The following is a 20,220-nucleotide window of genomic DNA, read 5'->3' as shown; positions in this document are numbered from 1 at the left end:
AGTTATATATTAGAATGACAATTAAAAATCCCTAAATTATACAGCTGATATGGTGGAGTTTTTACCCCGATCATATCTGCAGGTATAGAAAGGCAGCCTGTAAAACCTACCATAAAATTTTGATGTAACAATTTGTAATTGCTTGAAAATGTTTTTTTTTTTTTTTTTTTTTTTTTTTGTGAAGTACTTTAAAGTACATTTAAATGCAGAAAGTGATATGTCACTTATAAGGCAGTAAGTGATAGGTCTACCTTCAAGATCTGCTGACCCACCGAAATGAATTTCATTCGTCTGGGTTTCAGGGCAGAGTCTCTGCATCCCATGGTCAAATGCTGTTTCAGGGGCATTTTCACCCTGACTAGAACACAATTACTCAGTTAGACGCTGAAAACCTTTCATGTTTTCCTGCAGAAAAAGAGTGCAGAGCAGAGCAAAGACAGATTTTCAGGTCTCTGTTTTGCAAAGTTAGGTTTTGCATAGTTTAGTTATAATCATGTTTATATACAAAAGTTGAAAACTGGACTTCTTTTGATTACTTCTCTCTGACTGGGACACTGAGAGCAACTGCTGTTCACTGTTTTGGAAAAATACCAAAGATGCAGCTTTCCTAACTCTGCCTGTCCCTGTTGATTCTGTAAAGATGGAAGGGAAAGTCAGTGGGAGTTTTAAACTCTGGATACATCTGGGGAAAGTAAGAACATATATGGCTTCTGCAGATGAGATGTTAAGCTGTGATGTTGAGCAGACAGGACATCTGGGCCAACTTGAAAGTGCTCCCTGTCACCTGTCCAGTGTTACTACAGTAAATGCTTCAGTTCTAGGCCTGGATCACTCCCTTTTTTGGTTTAGTTTCCTTTTATCTTAGTCCCTAGTCTGAGGTATGTTGTATGTCTTCCTCAGTTGTGAAAAAAAAAAAAAAAAAAAAAACTGTGGAGATGTAGCTGTACTTTTCTACATTGCATCTCACAGCACAGTCACAAGGGTGTTGATATTTTTGGCCCATTCTTTTGGCTTATGCTTCCTTATCAAAGGCTGCTGTTTCTTGTCAGAGTGGACAACAAGCCAAACGTTCCCTCTGTGATGTCAATGCTGGTGCAACACCACAGCAAGCTAGTGGTGAAAATTATTTCAAGGGTTTCCAAAAAGGGTGTGTCGATGTAGTCAATGCTTTACATATCCAGTGTATGAGGTGTGTGTGAGTGTGTGATGATGTGTGTTTGATAGCAGGGTTACGCGTCAGTGGACTGGCTGAACTCTGTGGTCTGTGACGTCAGGATGTGTGTGAGAATGAGTCAGTTGCTCAACATATGCTGAGGGTTACGTTTCAACACTTTCACTACTTCCTTATCTGCCATGCGTCTGTCTATCTTTTTCACTGACATGAGGCGAACACCCATACGCACTTATCACACCCATGCACACTTACCACACAAGGCAGCTAGAGACTGGACTAACCCTGTTGGAATGAGAAGCTATGAGACACTTATGAGAGCTTGTGTGTTTGTGTGTGTGTGCGTGTGTGGCTGTGGTTTCACAACTACAGTCGGAACAACAGGTGGAAAGTATCAGTCAGTCACTTGATATGATAAGGGGGCGGGGATGGGACACATACACGTCTGTGTGTGTGTGTGTGTGTGTGTGTGTGTGTGTGTATGTGGTTGGGGGGGTGTTATTTAATACTGCTTTGGAGTCAGATGCTTTTGTTCCAGCACAGAATGTAAAAAGCAGGGATCAGACACAGAAGTTGGGATGAGTTATGTAGGACAAGGAACAAATAATGAAGGAAAAGACAATACGTCACACTTACGTCACCGCGATAGCCACTCTTTTACCACTGGCATTGAAGTGAATGGGACAGGCATGGAAACTCTAATTACACACCGCTATAGCTCTGCCATTTGAGCTATGACAGGACCAAGATTCAACTCTATAACAAAACACACTTTACATAATACAGCCTGCTGGTTTTTGTCCAGTGTGCACATTTGTTGTCCTTGTGATTGGCCTCAAAACATCAGGAGTCTGTGCAGCAACTGCCTAGAGCCTTGTGTGAAGCCCAGCTTAAAACGATGGTGGGTCTTGTATCCATCGAAAACAGACATTGTGTAAGGTGTGTTTTGTTATATAGGATCTCTGTCCTGTCAAAGTTCAAATGGCTGAATTATAGTGGAATTATAGTGGTTTTTAATTATAATGGTTTATAGTTTGATTTTCCATGCCACTCCCATTACTAATGGCACCAGTGGCTGTTGCTGTGATGTATTGTCCTTTCCTTCTTTATTCCTTCCATGGTGTAAGGAAACAGTGTGCAATGGTGGTAAGAGCACCAGAATGTCCAAATCAAGTAAAAGTATTGTTACTTTGCTGATATTTTACGTGCAGGGTTTAATAGTGTTATAAGATGTAGAAACTGACCTGGCAGGGTGCGGCTCACTGGTTGATCCATGTCTCTCATCGTGTGTCTGTCGACTTCGTTCATTAGCTGTCTCTGCTTTTGTTCTTTATCCCACTCCTCGTCTTTGTGCATGATCTTTGTGGGGTCTACATCACTATTCGGCAGCCAAAAAAGATGTTGAGAAAGAGTCACATTTACCAGACATTTAGAAACTCACACAGTATCACTTTAAGTGAAAATGAAAAATAGCTCATTTAAAATGTTCTCAAAGTAAAAGTTAAAAGTTACTTTTTAGAAAAAAGAACTGTGCTACATGTGATCTTTTGCATGTGTTTCTCAAAGGATGAGTGAAATATTTAACTATTAACAGGAAGTCAGAAATGATAAAATAAAGTGCCTGATTGTCATTCTCGTCTTTAATGAATCACCATTCACTTTGAATGATGCCTCATTTAACAGTGGTCCACTTCCTGTTGCTTAATGAGAACCACAACATATGTACTCAAATGTATATGATCTAAAATGTAATGAATTATAAGCATAATAAAAATGTACTTAAGTAAAACTACTCATTTAAACAATACTCAAAAGTACAATTTCACAAAAAGCTATTTAATGACAGTAAGTGAATGAATAAGTGTAATTAGTGATTTCCACCCTTTGTGTGTGTCTGAGTTAAAGAGGTAGCTGGAGGCAGACAGAGGAGGACAATATGATTGCCCTTTCCTCGGTCATCAGGCAGAGGGCCAAACTATTTCACTCTGCAACCAGAGTTCACTCTCACTGAGCTCCTGCCATTGCAGAGAGATCACAGAGCGATAACTCAGCATTTACCTATGTCGTTGTTGTGGAAAATATGGCTGGCATGTCCTGTGCAGTTGTTGTGGCTGTGTTCGACATAGATTTGAAAATAAAAGGATTACCCGTTGTGCCAGAGGTGAAAAGTAACAGTTCTAGTAACCAATGTTTTTTACTCTAACTTGAAAAAAAAATCCTTGAGGTTACAGTGCTTCTGCTTGATTAAGGAAGCCACTGATTAGGCTCTCTTCCTTATGTGTTGTTTATCTTACAGTTTATCAAGTGATAACAAGGTTTACTCTCATGGTAATAGGCAGCAATCTGGCTTTAATTTGGACCTTAGAGAATACTGACCATCCTGTGTACATACTGTCATCCTTGAACAATTTCTGAGAATGAGCATAGCCCCATTATTTGTCTCTTCTGTAGCACAGATGGATGGGATGGGTGGAGGTGGAAAATAATGTCTTGTGGATAAGCTGCAGAAGAGAGAAGGCAGGGATTGCTGGTGTATGGTTTCTCTGGTTTCACATGGTATGCGTGTGTGTGTGAGAGAGAGAGAGAGCAAGCGAGAGACCCCATCCATAATAGATGGTTGTAGCTCTGAGTGTGTAAGATTGAGCCCTGGCCTGATGCAGTGATCCGGCCCTGAGGGAGGAAAGTGAGCGTAATTACTTCTTCCTTTCAAAGTGTCTCAGAAAACCTAAAAAAATGCAGTAATAATAAATGAGCTCCCGTTTTCTCTACCTACAAAGCAAACCCAGTAAATGTCGTTCAAGGTGTTTATAACCAGCACCAGTAAAGTTAATAAGTCATCAATTTTTGAAAGTGTGACATAATAGAAAGACAGCATATAGGCCTGGAAGAAGGTACTAATAGCACTGGTAGTCACTTCTCAATTATGTATTGACGAGGAAATGAGAAAGTACATATTGACAAAATTGTCAATTAGGACCGGGCGATCTGGACAAAATCAAACTTTGTGTCAATATTGTAGGGATAACTATTGAAACTTTTGTAAAAATGTCATAGCACAATTTCACTATATACAGAATCCCATTCGATATCAAGCCTCATATCACAATTTTGATATAATATTGATATTATTGCTCAGCCCTTTCATCAGTGTTTGCACACATTCCCTACAAACAGCCACACACTGCTGTCATTCATTCTTTCTTTCACAGTAGCAAGAGGACAGAGTTCATGTTGTAGACAGTTTTACCCAATCTAGACTCAGGTTTATTCCTACACACACTCACTCACTCACTCATTCACTCACTCTCTCTCACACACACACACACACACATACACACCAGTGTACACAGACAAAAACATGGATACATGACTGAACACACAGCACATACAGAGCTGACACGGCTCAAACACTCATGTCACACTGCTCACTCTGCTCTGAGAACATCATATAGTGATGCACATGCACACACATCTCACTGCACACACACATACACATCAGCAATGGCGGGTGAACACACTATGACATGAGCAGGGTGTCCTGTACTGGCACAGGCGTACGCGATATCGGATTAATACTGATGCTGTTCCCATAGTGATGAGATTTAGAGGGATGATTATGACAAATGGGACGTCATGCCTATACGTGTTTGGCGTCACATTATGGGGAATCCCCCACTGACCTCAGCACCTACACCAGAAGGGATTATGGGATTGCTTGGTAGCTCTGGCGGTGAGGTAGATATCCCTGGTGGTGGGTATTAGTCATCACCTGGGCGAATGATCACCTGGGAGACACTAAGGAGCTCATCGTGACATCACAGTGGGAAATGGTGTCACTGTTGTAGAGGGAGCTTTACTCTAAGTCAGTGGCATTGTTGTAGCAGAGGTATTCCCACTGGTGCAGTGTACCAGCGATGGTGCAGGTCAGTTTGCTGTATAATGCAGAATTTGACAAAATAGATAAATGCTGATGGGCAGGTTTAGTGCTGCAGCATGTTCTAACAGTTAGGGGTGCACTGATCAATCAGCCATCAGTCATAACAGACCTATTAGGTTGTGTGTGATCTCTAAATCACTGTCAAAATCTGGATCAGGAACGTGGTCAAACATATGAGCCAATTTGCAGCAGTCAGCAGAATGTAAGCAGCGTGGGCATCTCATCCATCTGGTGTTGACAGTTCATTTCTGACATGTTTTGAATTTTGCATAGATTAGAACCTGCTTAATGTACTGGATAGGAGGGAAAGCCTACGCTTCCATGGTGACAAACTTTTCATGCGCTGCAACGGTCAGAATGTGAATAAGCACCTCAGTCACTGAGCGCTTGTACCTAATGTGTTACCTGTTACAGTTAGCAAGTTTGACGTGTTTACATTTGATATGTCATGAGCTAGTTAAACACAGTGTGACATTGTTATTTTTCTATTTGTGCTTGCTGTGCCCTTTTATTTATGTGCCAGTTTTAGAAGAAGGTCAGGGAAAAATGCATCAATTCAATCAGAGGTTCAATCACATTCTTAAAAAAAAAATTGAATCAGAGTTGGAAAATCTGATTGATGCATCCCCACAACAGTACCTCATAATCACTGTTGATAGTAACACCATGAAATTTGGTTCTTTAGCATCACATCTGTGGTTACTCTGTTGGAAAGTAACTGGAGAGCTAAACATGTTCACAAAACTAACGTTGTTTCTCTGATTAACAGTATTCACTCAAATAGCCTAAATGTTTTTTGTACATTTTCAGATTGTGATGATTCTCCTTTCTCTCTCCTTGTCTGTGTAAATACAGTTTTGATGTGGACAATGGCACATCATCGGGTCGCAGCCCTTTGGACCCAATGGCCAGCCCGGGGTCAGGCCTCATCCTGCAGGCCAACTTCGTCCACAGCCAGAGGAGAGAGTCGTTCCTCTATCGCTCTGACAGTGACTATGACCTCTCACCCAAGTCCATGTCCCGAAACTCCTCCATTGCCAGTGACATGTGAGTGGATGGTTTCTTTTTATGCTTACACTTAATGTCTCAGCATACCTCTGCAGCCTATTGTTTATTCTGCCTCTCTTTCTGTAATCTCACTCCCTGCTGTCTCGTTTTACAGTGTTCTGTATTTTTTTTTGACAGTTTTTATCTTGCAAGCACTTTTTAGTGAATATTGATATATTTGTATCTATGACTATGACTATTTTTGTGCACAATCTGTGTAATATTTCTTATGTGATGTTTATTATCCTCTATAGCCAGATCTTATAGCCATCACACACATCTCTTTTGCTGTGGAGGAAAGTCTGCATGACTGACAGCTGATTGTGTGGTGTCACATTGACAGAGGACTCTATTCTTAGCCATGTCCCACAGCATAAACAGGACAGTCAATAAAAAGATACCCACAAGCATGATTCAGTCCATTTCAGAGTTAATGTGACTCTTTTCTAGATGTCAAATAGTCAATTATATATATATATATATATATATACATACATACATAGAGAGAGAGAGAGAGAGAGAGAGAGAGAGAGAGAGAGAGAGAGAGAGAGAGAGAAAGCTCAGTAAGATAGTTTGAGGGATTTGAACAGTCATTTTAACTAGCCTAAGTGTCTAAAATACTTTGCTCTTACAATTCACATTCCCCATCGCCTTAGCATTTTAGTAGTGCACTCTCGAAAGCACATCAGCTGGCATTTTCAGGGTTAATGCCCTGTGTATTTTGATAGCATATTCCTCATTTCCCATACTATGGCGGCTATCCGGTTACATGTACTCTCAGTGCTACAGGAAATAAAAATATTGACTGAAAACAGAGCATCTCCATCCCGTCTGAGAGAAAGACAAATAATGAAAAGGATGAAAAGTAAAGTCTTGCGGTAACCTTACACTTCCTCCTTACTCCTGCCCAGTGCTTTCTAGTATTTGACCAATGACCCTGCCGTGACCTCACCCAGTATCCAGCTGCCAGATTTTAAAACACCACATTACAAATTATCATTGATACCTTTTATATCAAATGCTTTAACTCACAGACATATTGTTTCAAATTTTATTGAATCAGATACAGGGAAAATTGGCAAAGCTTACAGGAGACAGTTATGCTAAACAACTATGATGCTAACTTGTGAAAACATGAACAGTCATGTTTCTGCTGCATCAAATTCTTATGCATTGACACATTTTGTGGATGACAAGGCATTGTGGCCATAAATGCTTAAAAAGGGGAATAATATAGTTGAAAAGGACAAATGAAAGGTCAGGTGATGTAAAAAGAGATAATTAGTACAAAAGTACTCTATTTTTTCCCTTTCTTACTTCCTACTCTTTCCCCTTTCCCCTTTCCCTGCTGTCTCTCCCTCTCCAAGTATAGCCAGTCACATTGCAGTGAATACCTTCCATTTGTTTTGCAATGGGAGCGCATGACAAGCCCGCGTCTCCTTGAACATTCATACCAGAAATGTCAAAGTGTGATAGAGCATGTGTTTGTAGGTGTGTCTGTGACGTGGCTGTGGTCGAGTAACACTGAGAAATACACTGTATACTGTTTGACTGTGTCACCAACAGTCACCTGACCAAATGTCGGTATGTGTCACCTGAACAAATGTTGACAGCCTCATGGACACATGACATGGTGTGGTGGCAACAGCTCAGAGGTTACAGTAGGAGCATTATGACTCTGAAGTTGCCGGTTTGAGTTCCTGATCTAGCTGGGGAATGTCATGACACTGTATCTACAATCTATACAGCAACTGAAAAAGAGAGCTGTATGCAATATAGGTTGATTTTATAGTGTCTTATAGTTGTAGGTGCTACTAAGGAGTAAGGTTATTCTTTGAATATAGCCTGCGACTTGTCCAATAAAGCCTTTAATTTCTGTTATTGAAACCAACAGCTGAAGCTATGCTGGACCTTCTATGAGGTTGTCCGTCATTCTGCACAATGGGAGCCCAGCTGGTAGCTGATGTCTCAAGTAAACATGTCACTATGATAGCATGTATCTGAGACACTGATCCTAATTCGATGTGATGCCCCCTCCCCACCCCCCCCCCACCCCCTCTTGTCCTTTCAGAAAACATCCTCCTGTGGCTAAAGTGTCAATATAAGACTCACTCTAACACTATTATCACTCTCTCTGTGTCTTCCAGTCATGGTGACGATATGATTGTAACGCCATTTGCACAGGTGAGGCCTTGTGTTGTTTAACTATTAAACTGTTACAGGCTGTTATATATTGATAGTTAAACAAATACTCTTATCTTAATCTGCCATATCCCCTTCAGGTTCTTGCCAGTTTGAGAACTGTACGGAACAATTTTGGTGCATTAACCAATCTACAAGACAGAACATCCAATAAGTAAGTGGGCAAAGGCATGACCTTTTCTTCTTCTTCTTTTTTTTTTAAACACAGAAATGAAAGCTGTTATTCTTGGAAGTTTATCCTTTGATAGTTAATAGCCATTGTAGCTGTATATGCCTGACACCACCATAATCACAAGATCTGATTTTATTATATGAATATGAAGTTCTGCTACATTAATAGCATTGTTTGGTAGTCAGCGTGCTCTCCTCCTGCTACTACTGCCATAATTAACATGCTGTGCCCGACTCGCCTGTGCTGAAGCTTGCACACAATCTAGTCTTCTTCGCCCTCTGGTGTTATAACCGGGTACTACAACAACAGCAGCAGGCAGCTCTGTAAAGGTGCCCTCCGCCATAGTGCTCCCTAAATGTGAAGTGAGAGATGTAATGAGTGAAGACTGAGGGAAATGCTGCCCTCTTAACACTGGGACACATGTAGAGGGTTTGAATAGTGGTGAACTGCTTATGTTATTGTTTTGGAGACGAAACATTTAAGTGTTTGTTTTTTCCCCCTACAATAGGAGATCACCCATGTGTAACCCACCACCCATCACCAAGACCTCCTTCACAGGTATGTGGGCGGCATGAGTGGTGTGAAGACTTTTGTTTTTGGTGTGTATGTATTTGTTTGTGTGAGCGTGTGTGCATGTGCTATTATTGGTAGGCCTCTGTGTCATGTCGAATTCAGGAATAGATATTTCTGACAGAAAAACTTAATACTGTCATTATTATGATTGGTTGTACTAGTATGTACTGTTTTATGTAAATCCAGCTGAAACCATATTGATAGTGTTGTTATAGTGATGTTCTCGTCTGGTTTTTAAGATGTCAGCATGGTTGTGATGGGGGACTGGCAAACAGAGACTTCCTTTGGGGGGAGCCAAAGAACATGAACATGATGTGGACCACAGTCAGAATACAAATATGGCTGGCATATTTTGCAGAGATGTGGTTCACTGGAGCAAGCCTAGTGGTACACATAAAAAGGTACAAGAGAAAAGGGAACAGGGTGAAGTGGTAGGCCTGTAAAGAATGCCCCCAAGCTTCAGCAGCTGTTGTATCACTATGTGCTATATGGTTGGGTGCGGTAGGTGTGGCCTTTTGTGGCTATACTACAGTATGTTTGTATATCAGTTGTCTTCCCAAAAGCTAGCAAAGCATATCAGTGACTAGTTTGGCAAGACCGGTAACTGCACATCATTCATGAAGCGAGGGTGAATGTCAGCCTTCACACAGTGTCTTGCTGTCTCCGTCTCTGGACGTGACATTGCATGTGTCAGTCTATTCATTTATCAGTACTGTCAGTGCTGTGTGTTCAAGCTTCCCTGCCAAACTGATGTGTCACCACCAACCCTATGTATGGACCATGAGTGACAGTTCATGAGCCCTGCCTACATTTGACAAAGCCCCTGGATGTTTAAAGATATTTAATTCTGCTGAAAGCTTAGCGTGATATGTAGCATGACACCACTCACACGTCATTCCTCTGTCTCTCACAGCTATCTCGCAAAGTTTCGCAGTATCAGGGACCATTCAGACCTTTATATATTAGCAGGAGACTACATGCTAAAACCTGGTTAAAATACTTTGACAATTCATCTTTATTTATTAATTTTAATGTCATTTTTCTTATGCTATAATTGAAGGTGAAACAAACCTGTAAAGGTGCTCTTACAAGGACAGGCCAAATGACCCTTCAGGGTACTAAAGTAGTAATTTTAGAGTTGCTGCCATCTTTAATCAATGAATACATCAAAATATACCTGTCAGGTTTTCAATAATGAATTGTTAGCCCTTTATATAGGCATATCTGACTTGGATGAGCTACTGTAAACAATAATCAGCCTGTCTGGTCTACTTTGAGTGTTTTTATTGTGTAGGAGACATGACACAGACACACTCATAGGTGACCAAAATAGACTTGTCCTTGATGTTCACTTCTTGCCTTTTGGCATCGTGAATGGCCGCCAGTGTCTCTACATGAGGCCATTTAATCTCTGAATATCTTCTGCTTAGCAAGATATAGCCCTGACATGCACACACACACACACACACACACACATATACACGGACACATACACACCATGTTCAAGAGCGCTATGTACCGAAAATGTGGAGAAGCCTTGAGAAATGCTTTGCCCACCTGCTTCACCTACAGTGTGCCAAAGCTTCACATTGATCCTCTTACGTAGCCAAGATACATGACCTCCCTGTGTTTGAGGAATTGATGACATTGCACTATATTTAGAACTCACGGTGCACAGCCATTATGGGTCCTGCCACAAGTCGGCGGCGGGCGTGAGTCATGGGGGTGATTGTTTGAGTGTATTGACTACTTGTAATGCAGAGGCTTGCTGAGGTGGCCACTATGCTGTCCTGCTGAGAGAGACAATAACGGCGGCGTAATTAATAGTAACTCTAAATCAGACAGGGAGAGGCTGCTGGTGAATTGGAGCAAGCCCATATTGAGGCCTCCTTGCTCTTTCTCTGCCTCCTTCATCCATCCCCACCTTCCCATCGTTCTCCCCTGCCCATCAGTGTGCTTCTTTCTGTCATCTGTCACTGGCATATTGATCAGATAACGAAAGATACTTAAGAACAGCCTAAAAATAGAATGATTCAAGTGACCTTTGACCTACTGTAGACAAGAGGAGATACTGTGTAAAGGTAATGAAACAGACTCTAATTAGGTAACATTCAGCATCAGACTTACAGAGGACAGTGATGTAACAGTATTTCTCAGCTGATTGTTGTTTTGACAGCAAGTAATGATAGTTTATTTTATTTGTATAATACTTTTCAGAGTACCAAAGCACACTTTACAAAGTCTAAATTAAACACCACAATCGGCATCACAAGGCATAATTCACAGTAAAACTTGGAAAACAATGTGCATGATCTCAAAACGAGGTGCATGATTAGAAATGGACATCTATATTGAAAAAGGTGTGTGAGCCAGAGACACCCCTGCTGTCCCGGCTGGGACGTTTGGAATGCAACTGGCAGATGACACCTATATCATTTTCCAGGTCTTTTCAACTGTATTGATAGTATCATACAGGCTTGAGTATAAGCTCTTTACAAAGGTCACTGTCTCAGCTGTCAGAGTTTTCGAAATGATGCATCATAATAATGAAACAATTTATTAATTATGGTGGTTGGTTGTCATAGAGCTTGGGGTTGACCCTTTATATTACATCAGTAATATTTCTGCCCCTCCTCCTCTGCCCCTTCTTTCTTCTCTCCTTTTTGCTTTGTCCTTCCACTCCATCCTCCATCTGTCTCACCCTCTTCCTATCCCAGTCCAGCTTCAGTTTTGAACTGTTCCGGTCCGTGGTTTGGCTTCAGCCTTGCGTTTGTGCAGCAGAGTGGCCTCTCTGAGCGCCGGTGTCTGATGTCGCACTAAGCATGAGAAGAATGTCATTGACGTCAGTGCAGTTGCTGTCAGAAAGAGTAGCACCCCAGCCACTGACACCACACCAGGGAGAGAGACAGAGAGAGAAAGGGAGACTGAGAGAAAGAAATGGGAGACAGAGAGAGAGAGCGCAAGACAGAGAGAGAGAGGGAGACAGAGAGAAGACAAAAGAGGGAGGAGGAAGGATGTTCAGAGATTATCGGAGGAAACAAGAGTGTGGGAGAGGAAGGGGACTAATGGGAGGAGGGAGAGAGAGATTTTTCAAAGACAGTGAACTGGGAGAGGGGGAGGTATTGTAGAGAGGAAAGAGGTGACAAAAGAGGTTTAGAGGTGGTCACGCTGATACAATGCTCGTGGTTGTATACTACACAAGCCTGCATGGAAAGCAGTACAGAAAATGGGCCACATGCATCTAAACCCATAATTCATCACAATAGCTCTTGTAAACACTCAAATGATTGAATAGTACACATGCAGTCCAGAGCTGTAAACCTTGCACCATGCATTTAAAAAAAAAAAAAAAAAAAAACATCCCAGCAAATAGATGCACCTTTTTCATGATAAAATCCTACATGAAGCTGTCCAACTATTGTATTTGTGTGGATGCTAAAATATTTTATGTTTTACATCTGGATGCTAAATGCACCAAAGAACCGAAAATGTATCATGTGATTAAATCCTCTCCCCATGTATTTTAATCTGCCAGTGTTTTCTCTGTCTGTGTAATTTAATTACAGACAAAGTGATCCCCCTCCCAGATCACAGATCACATTGCATTAAAAGCCCTTGCTCTCCAAAATTAGTCAAGACATCAATATTAATTGGCTTCTGACAAGGTGACATTTTCTATTAACGTAAGCCGGCTTTGAGAGAGGCATGTTTTCCATTCGCAATTGATAGAAATGGAAGGATACATGATCAAAATAGAAGTGTTTTATATAGGGCTTTTATCACTCATACTAATATGAAAGGCACCTCTACATCCACCTCTTTGTGTCTTGCTTCTTGTTTTCCATTTCTTTTAATCCTCCACTCCCCCCTCTCTCTGTCTTGGTGCATCTGTATGCTTAACATATGTTGCCATGTGTGCATCAACACACAATATAGGGAGCTCCCTGCTCTCACTCCAGTCCTTTACTACTCCAGTCCATGTTTTGCCATTCCCCCTACCCCATCCACAGTGCAGTCCTCTCAGGCTTTAGGTACAGCTCGGGGAGAGCAGCACGTTTGGCTACCAGGGACGCCGAAGCAACAGCAGCCCACCCCCTATACACATCAGCATCTATAGGAAGCACTATCTCCAACACACACAGCACCGGATTATAGCCTTTCTTCTCTGGACAGCATGGACATTTTTAATGGCAGGGAAGCTAAGGAGACACAGTCATGATGTGTTATGGTTAGCTTTTCATCTGGTGTATATGTGAGTGTGTGTGGGTGTGTGTGTGTGTGAGTGTGAGTGTGTGAGTGTGTGTATGTTTGTGTGTGTGAGAGAGATGTCTTTGTGTTTGCTAACCATGTCAGGATGCTACAGTCTATCTTGTCTTTGTTGCGTGCTGGACAGCGTTCAGATGGAACTTGACTGTTTCTGAGCCTCTCACTGGATCCTCTTTTTGTCCGTCCCCCTCTTCCCTCCATCCCTCCCATGGCAGACATGGGCCTGCTAAGCAGACTGCTCTCCATCCTGCTACATGACTGGAATTACACATTTCTCATGGACAATAGACTAAACCTCAGACACCTAGATCACTGAGTCTGAGTGATGTGTGCTCTGTATGAGAGATGGTGAGTGAGTCAGTCTATGTGGGATTGTCTGTGTTTCACTCTTCATCTTTTGCTCCTCTGAAGCCCAGTGGCTACCTGTGTCCTCTGCTGTTGTTTTTTGTAACATTCATCTGGACACTCCTCTGGATTTAAGGTGGCTGTTTGCCATTCTTCAGCTGTTCTTACTGTGATTGTATTTGACCACTTAAAGGGGGAATCCAGGATTTGAACTGTAAGACTATTACGACTTACTTTTCTCCAAGGGAGTCAGTGAGGCTTGGTAAAGCTGGCGTGTGGAAGTGCTTGTCTCTGGGTTAGGATACAGGACTACAGGTCCCAACTCCCAGACCCCACAACTTCCCCCACCTGTCCAGTATGAAGAATCACCCATGTGTCCACTCGGGGTATCCCAGCTTAGCTGTATGTGGAGTGGGGGACCCCGGGCCTGGTCCATCCGCTAGCCCTCTGAAGCGGGCCCTTACTGACCCCCTGCCCTCCTGTCTCGCCCCCGCAGAGGAGGCCTACCAGAAGCTGGCCACTGAGACCCTGGAGGAGCTGGACTGGTGCCTGGACCAGCTTGAAACGCTGCAGACCAGACACTCGGTCAGCGAAATGGCCTCCAACAAGGTAAGATGAACAGAAAAGTTTCCGCCAACTTGGTCAGGAAAAGTTTTAATCCTGAATGAGACTCAGTCTGGGTTCCATCAAGGTAGCATCTATAAGAGGCAACTAAGACTGCTTTTTATTTTTTTAGTTAAACTTTGTCCATTGTTGTGTGTCTGCTTTAACTGCTATTTATTGAGCCATGCTCTGATGCTGCTACCCATGATTCAATGTGGGCTGGTTTTCATGATCAATATCAATACGAGATAACATGTTGGGAGAGCACAGGCCAGTTCTGACTGAGTGAGGCATTTTGCGTTGTAGTACAGCATTACTAGGATTTGGGATATATGTTCTATCTTATTATGTGTTCCCAAATTTACTGTGTCACATCTGTCATATATACTATAAAGTCATTCAACCACAGTGGAACTGTGCTATTTTTACATCAACAGGACAGGCTGACATGCAGCACTCTACCATATTACCAAGTGCTGCTAGTTCCAAAAATTAGAGGCCTCAAATCATGTGCAGCATGCAGGTTTTTGTTCCCAAGCAAAACAGTTCAGATTATTTCACTGATTAGTGCTCTTTCATCCAGGTAGAAACAACTAATCAGTGAAATCACCTGGTTTAGTGTTTGGTAGGAATGAAAACCTGCCCCTAAGGGGTCATGGTTTAAGACACCTGTTATAGATTGTATAACAATAATATTTACATCAAAGATTGGTTCGCCTAGCTACTAAATATTAACCCCTCGGTCTGTGGCTTACTTCTTCCCTCACCCTCATTCTTAAAGTTCTTCTTCAGTCATCTACAGATTTGCCACCTAGCCTGTTGTTGTTCATATTTGTCAGGTGTTTATTTATCCAGAGCTAGCATGCAGGCCTGAGGAGCAGTGCTACCTTCAGCAGGTGGAGAAGTCATTATCTGGGTCTCATATGGCTTCTATGTATTGTGCATAACAGTAGTAGTGCTCTCCAAAAGTGAGGCATGAAAGCGCACACTGATGTGTTTGTGTTGTATTGTCTGTGTGTGTTAGTGATAGCAGAAGCATCGTCATGCAGGCAGGGAGTTGTGCAGTGAGCATGCTCAGTCGCCTCCAGTGCAAGTGGGGGAGATGGGGGGGAGAGGGGTGGGCTGCCGTGCCGCGCCACTCTGCATGCTGATCAGCTCTGGGCTCTAGTGATGTCACACACTGTGATGTCACGCGAGGGGGGGGACGGACCAAGAGGAGTGGCAGGGAGATGGACAGACAAAGGAACACACAAACACACACACACACTGCTGATGTTGCTACAAACACACGCACGACAGGAAGATCTGCTTCATTCAAATGTGAGAAGATAAAAACACTATAACACCATAAGTATGCGGTGTCTCACCATTGCTCACTAGCACAGCTATCTGTGGTTTCCATGGCAACAGCCACAGCCTGCCGTCTCATTCGAGCAACAGACACACACACACACATGCATACACCGTGGCATCAGTAATAGAGTGGCTACATCTGTCTGTGAACTAGACCTCACACACAGCCATTACATTTTACGTAAACCCCATTCATCAAAGTAGGAAACTCTAACCACTTAGTTTAGACAGAAAAAAAGAAAATTAATTCTCTAACCACTTTGTTATAATTATAGTAAAACTTTCCTGTGACATTCCTCATTAAATCCCCATTTGTAGTGGTACTTACACATTGTTTGGTGCACAAACACACACATACATACACACACACCACTGATCAGACTTTGACATAACCTGTGGCAAAAAGGTGCTCCAGTAGCTGACCTGAGTCCTGATTGCAGCATCAAGGGTTTGAATCTGAGCCCAGGCCATTTGCTGCATGTCATCCCGCCTGTCTCCCCCTGCCTTTCCTGTCTTTCTCTACTGTGACTGTCAAAAAAAGCAGAAAATGACCCCCCCAAAAAATATTATATATTATTAATACTGACAGTTTGTGGGGAAAAAATGCTGCTAACCCTAACCCTAACCCTAATCTGATCACGTCAAAACAAAGCATATTTGTTAAACTGTTGGTGTTAGCATTATTAATCTTAGTAAATAGTAAAGTAGCATAAGGTTACTTTTTATATCTTATGCTTATTTAGTTGCAGGTACATATATATTATCTTCATTGTAGTTTCTCAGGTATTGTAGTTATAGTAGTAATATCATTTTTTGTATTTAAGTATTTAATTCTTTTTATGCACATCATCAAGAAAAATACAAACCAAGAATTTCATTGTACATGACAGCGAACTATCTGTACAGCATTATTAATATTATTGGTAATAGTAGTAGTAGTTTTGTTGCAGTTGTTGCTATTTATCAGACATGTGCATTTTTATTGCACGGGTACATTACCACCATGTGCCTGGAATTAGCAGTTTCTGAAGTATGTTTTTTTGTTGTTGCATAAGTTCATTTTGTTACCTATATTAGATCATCAATGGACAACAGATTTTTTTTTTTTTTTCTCACAGTTATTAGTGCCACACATTCATTGAATCCAGTGGCTGCAAATAGCCTGTGTCTGTTCTCCCTGTGTTCTGGAGAGAGGGGGCGTCTGCTACCAGAATAAATGTGGCATGTGAGAAAGGAAACAAATGCAACAGAGACCAGATCCAGGGAGTCATGGGCTGCATACAGCAGGGAATGGATATTTATGGTCACTCCTCCAAAGAACAAATTACACACAAGTCACAGCTAAGCTTGGTGTGACACTTTTCAATTTTTACCCAATAGTTTGTGTTCACACCTCTTGGCTGAGCTATCAATATGTGTGTGTGTGTGTGAGAGAGAGAGAGAGAGGTGTAGAGAGAGAGAGAGAGAGAGAGAGAGAGAGAGAGAGAGAGAGAGAGAGAGAGAGAGAGAGGGACAGACAGAGAGGGAAAGAGAAACAACAAGGGAGTGTGGTCTTATGGGGCAGGGGTGTTTCTTGGTGTGTATATTTGTGTATATGTTTAGGTAGAGAGATGCCTGTGTGTATGTGTGTGTTGGTGTGTGTGTGTGTGTGTGTGTGTGTGTGTGTGTGTGTGTGTGTGTGTGTGTGTGTGTGTGTGTGTGTGTGTGTGTGTGTGTGTGTGCGTTGGGCCTGTGCTGGCCTGCATGTCTCAGAGTCAATTGGAGCCCTGGATCTCAGTTAGCCAAGCGGTCTCATCTGCTCCAACCTAGCTGTAAATTACTCACAGTGCCACGGCTGTCTGTAGAGGTGAGGTGTAAAGTAAGCAGAGACAGATTTGGTCCCCATTCAATCCCTGTAGCCACTGGACCATCACATACACACAAACACGTGTGTGTGTGCATGCGCAAACTTACACACAGAACAAAAAAGAGAGAGCTTCTACTCAGAAATCTCCTCTCTAGCTTCATATAGACGCTCTGATGCTTTTTACTTTAATAGCAACCAGCAGAATATAAACTGCTGTTGAATTAGTAGCTAATGGCTGCTGGGCTAAAAACATGAATTATGCATGTGAAGCAGGCCTGAACAATATGATAAAATCATAGATATTGTGACTGCAATATGATATATGGTTTTAGGAGAAAGGCTGATTTTTTGTATCAGAGTTTTTGTTTACACTGAAGAAAAATGTATATGTGAATTTTGTTGTCTTATATCTGGAGATCACAATTTGTGGGCCAGGGCTTCTCTGTAGCATCACAATTCGTATAATGACATTTTGTCACATTTTACCTTTATCAAAAAATTGTAGCACCTGCAATTTGAATATTGCAGTTGGCCATATTGCAGCTTTGATAATATTTTGATTAATTGTTCATGAAGTATTCATATTACTACATATTATTATATTATGGTTGTGGGCTTTTTTAAATTTATTTCAGAGTTAGGGCTGTCTTGAAGTCATTCTTTTTACTTCTTATGTGGAAATTTAATTCCGTATTAAATTATTCCAACGCCAAACATTCGTGGTTTTCTTTTTGCCTTTTTCTTTTTCTTTTTACATAAAGCAGCAACCACTTGACCTTGGTGACACACACACACACACACACACAGACACACACACACACACACACACACACAGACACACAGACACACAGGCACACACACAGTGACTTGTGTTGACAGTACTCTCTGTTCTTGTCCTGATGAGGCCACTCCAGACAACTGTCTGTGTCGCTCATCCTTTTTGCAAGTTTAATGGATTTTTCACATATGGCACATCATCTCATCAGTTACGTTACTTTGACTCATCTTGCAGGAATTTTGCGGGCAGGAGGGGGGCTGACCTCAGTGTGTGAATATTGTATGATGAGGGATGAGCTAACTCGCTTTTGCATCACATACAGCAGGTTAGATGACCTGTCACATGAACACACACACAGACGAATGACCTACTAAACATCTCTCTCCCTCTTCCTCTCTTTCACGCACACACACACATGCACTGCAGGATCTGAAGGAAAGAAAAGGAGCGGTGTTTCCACTGGAGCACAATTGCAACATAAACCCGCTGTCAAATCACAGAGCAGGTGGCCTCAAGTCTTCCACCTAAAGCCAATCAGAGGCGATGATAAGCTCACTCATCTTCTGATTTGCTGGTGTTGTGTGACACTGTGCGAGAAGCAGCCTGAGCTCTTCACATGGGAGCGTGTGTCACACACAGAAGCAGGCAGCCAGCCAGCCAGCCCGCCTTGTTTGGGAGCTGTTGACAGAAAATTCTTGCTGTCCTGGTGCTTTGGCATCAACCAAGCATCCGCACCATCATCAATTATTCACAACCTCAGCAGTGTATATATGTGTGTGGGTGTGTGTGTTTGGGTGCGCGTGCTCGCGTCTTAGTGTGTGCACATGTCAGTGTGTATCTCATTGTGTGAAATCACGATATTCTCTCATCGGATCTTTGGGGAGCCACAATCCATCCCGTCCTCAGTCAGAATCCGCGTTTCCTCTCTGCATCGTGGAGTATGGGTTCCTCTCTGTGGATATTCGTGAACATGAAAGCTCGTTTATGGACTCTACACCGCCAATTTACAATGAAACAAGCTCTTAACAGCTCCTCAGGTTGAGGTCTTTTATTGTCTGGAGCTGCTGTTTTTGTTTTGCAAGCTCTCCAGCCCTCTCTCCCCATCATCCAAACTGTATTTGGGTCTCTATACCAGCTCCTTTCTATTTCTGGATCTATTTTGTGTATCTATCAAAATGCCTGAGGCCAATTATCTCCTTTCTGTCTCCTGGGGTTATATAAAGGTAAGATGTAGCCAGTGATTGATTTGTTTCCATGAATCATTCTTGGTTTAGTTTCTTTTTATTGTCTGCTGTAATGTGATTTTTTTTTTTTCTGACAGCTATCAGCACAGGTGAAATAGCCTGATGTCATCTCCTGAGAATGGAAATTGTTTCTAACAAAGGCTTATCCTTGACACACGTTTGCGCAAACATACTGCATCTGACTAGCAAGAGAAAGCACATATATGCATGTAGCTCACCATTATGCCAAGTCCTGGAACAGTGCTTGTCAGGGGCGTGAAATTTTTCGTTGTCCGTTTTAATTGGGAGAGGTGATGCTTCTTGCACTGTGGTCTCCTTTTAATGGTGTTGACATAGCTGGATGTGCAGCACAGAAAAGCAGATTCCTTATTGGGATTCATTTTATAGACATTGCATTAATACAGCTGCAAAATGTAATAATGCTTTTGGGTGATTTCTGCTCTTAAATATTCACACTGCAGAGGTTGCTTGACATGGAATAAAATCGCAACTCCGTGTTGATCTTTTTAGGTCAGCGATCCTCCAGGTAGCTGTCTAATATGGCGAGGGATTAGGTTATAAATCTGATACAAAACAAGCAAATATATTTCAATACTACTGCAGTGTTTGCCCCTGCAAGCAACAGAATATTGAGTTCATGTACCTGCCATTCCATTTATTTGTTTTATTTATATTCTTGTATA

General features: G+C 42.0%; 1 protein-coding gene across 5 annotated transcripts in view; it reads left to right on the top strand.

Moving 5' to 3' along the window:
* Positions 1–20,220, top strand: part of pde4d (phosphodiesterase 4D, cAMP-specific) — a 179,962-nt gene that overhangs the window by 147,171 nt on the left and 12,571 nt on the right. For all 5 annotated transcript variants that reach the window (XM_030059826.1, XM_030059824.1, XM_030059825.1 and 2 more), the window contains 5 exons: positions 5,964–6,155; positions 8,303–8,339; positions 8,438–8,511; positions 9,038–9,087; positions 14,210–14,322. In XM_030059826.1, coding sequence (XP_029915686.1) covers positions 5,964–6,155; positions 8,303–8,339; positions 8,438–8,511; positions 9,038–9,087; positions 14,210–14,322 — 466 coding nt within the window. The remainder of the gene's footprint in view (positions 1–5,963; positions 6,156–8,302; positions 8,340–8,437; positions 8,512–9,037; positions 9,088–14,209; positions 14,323–20,220) is intronic.

This window comes from Myripristis murdjan, chromosome 9 (genome assembly GCF_902150065.1).
Source record: "Myripristis murdjan chromosome 9, fMyrMur1.1, whole genome shotgun sequence".
In the NCBI taxonomy this organism is placed as follows: Eukaryota; Metazoa; Chordata; class Actinopteri; order Holocentriformes; family Holocentridae; genus Myripristis; species Myripristis murdjan.
This window is presented reverse-complemented; position numbering and strand designations above follow the sequence as displayed.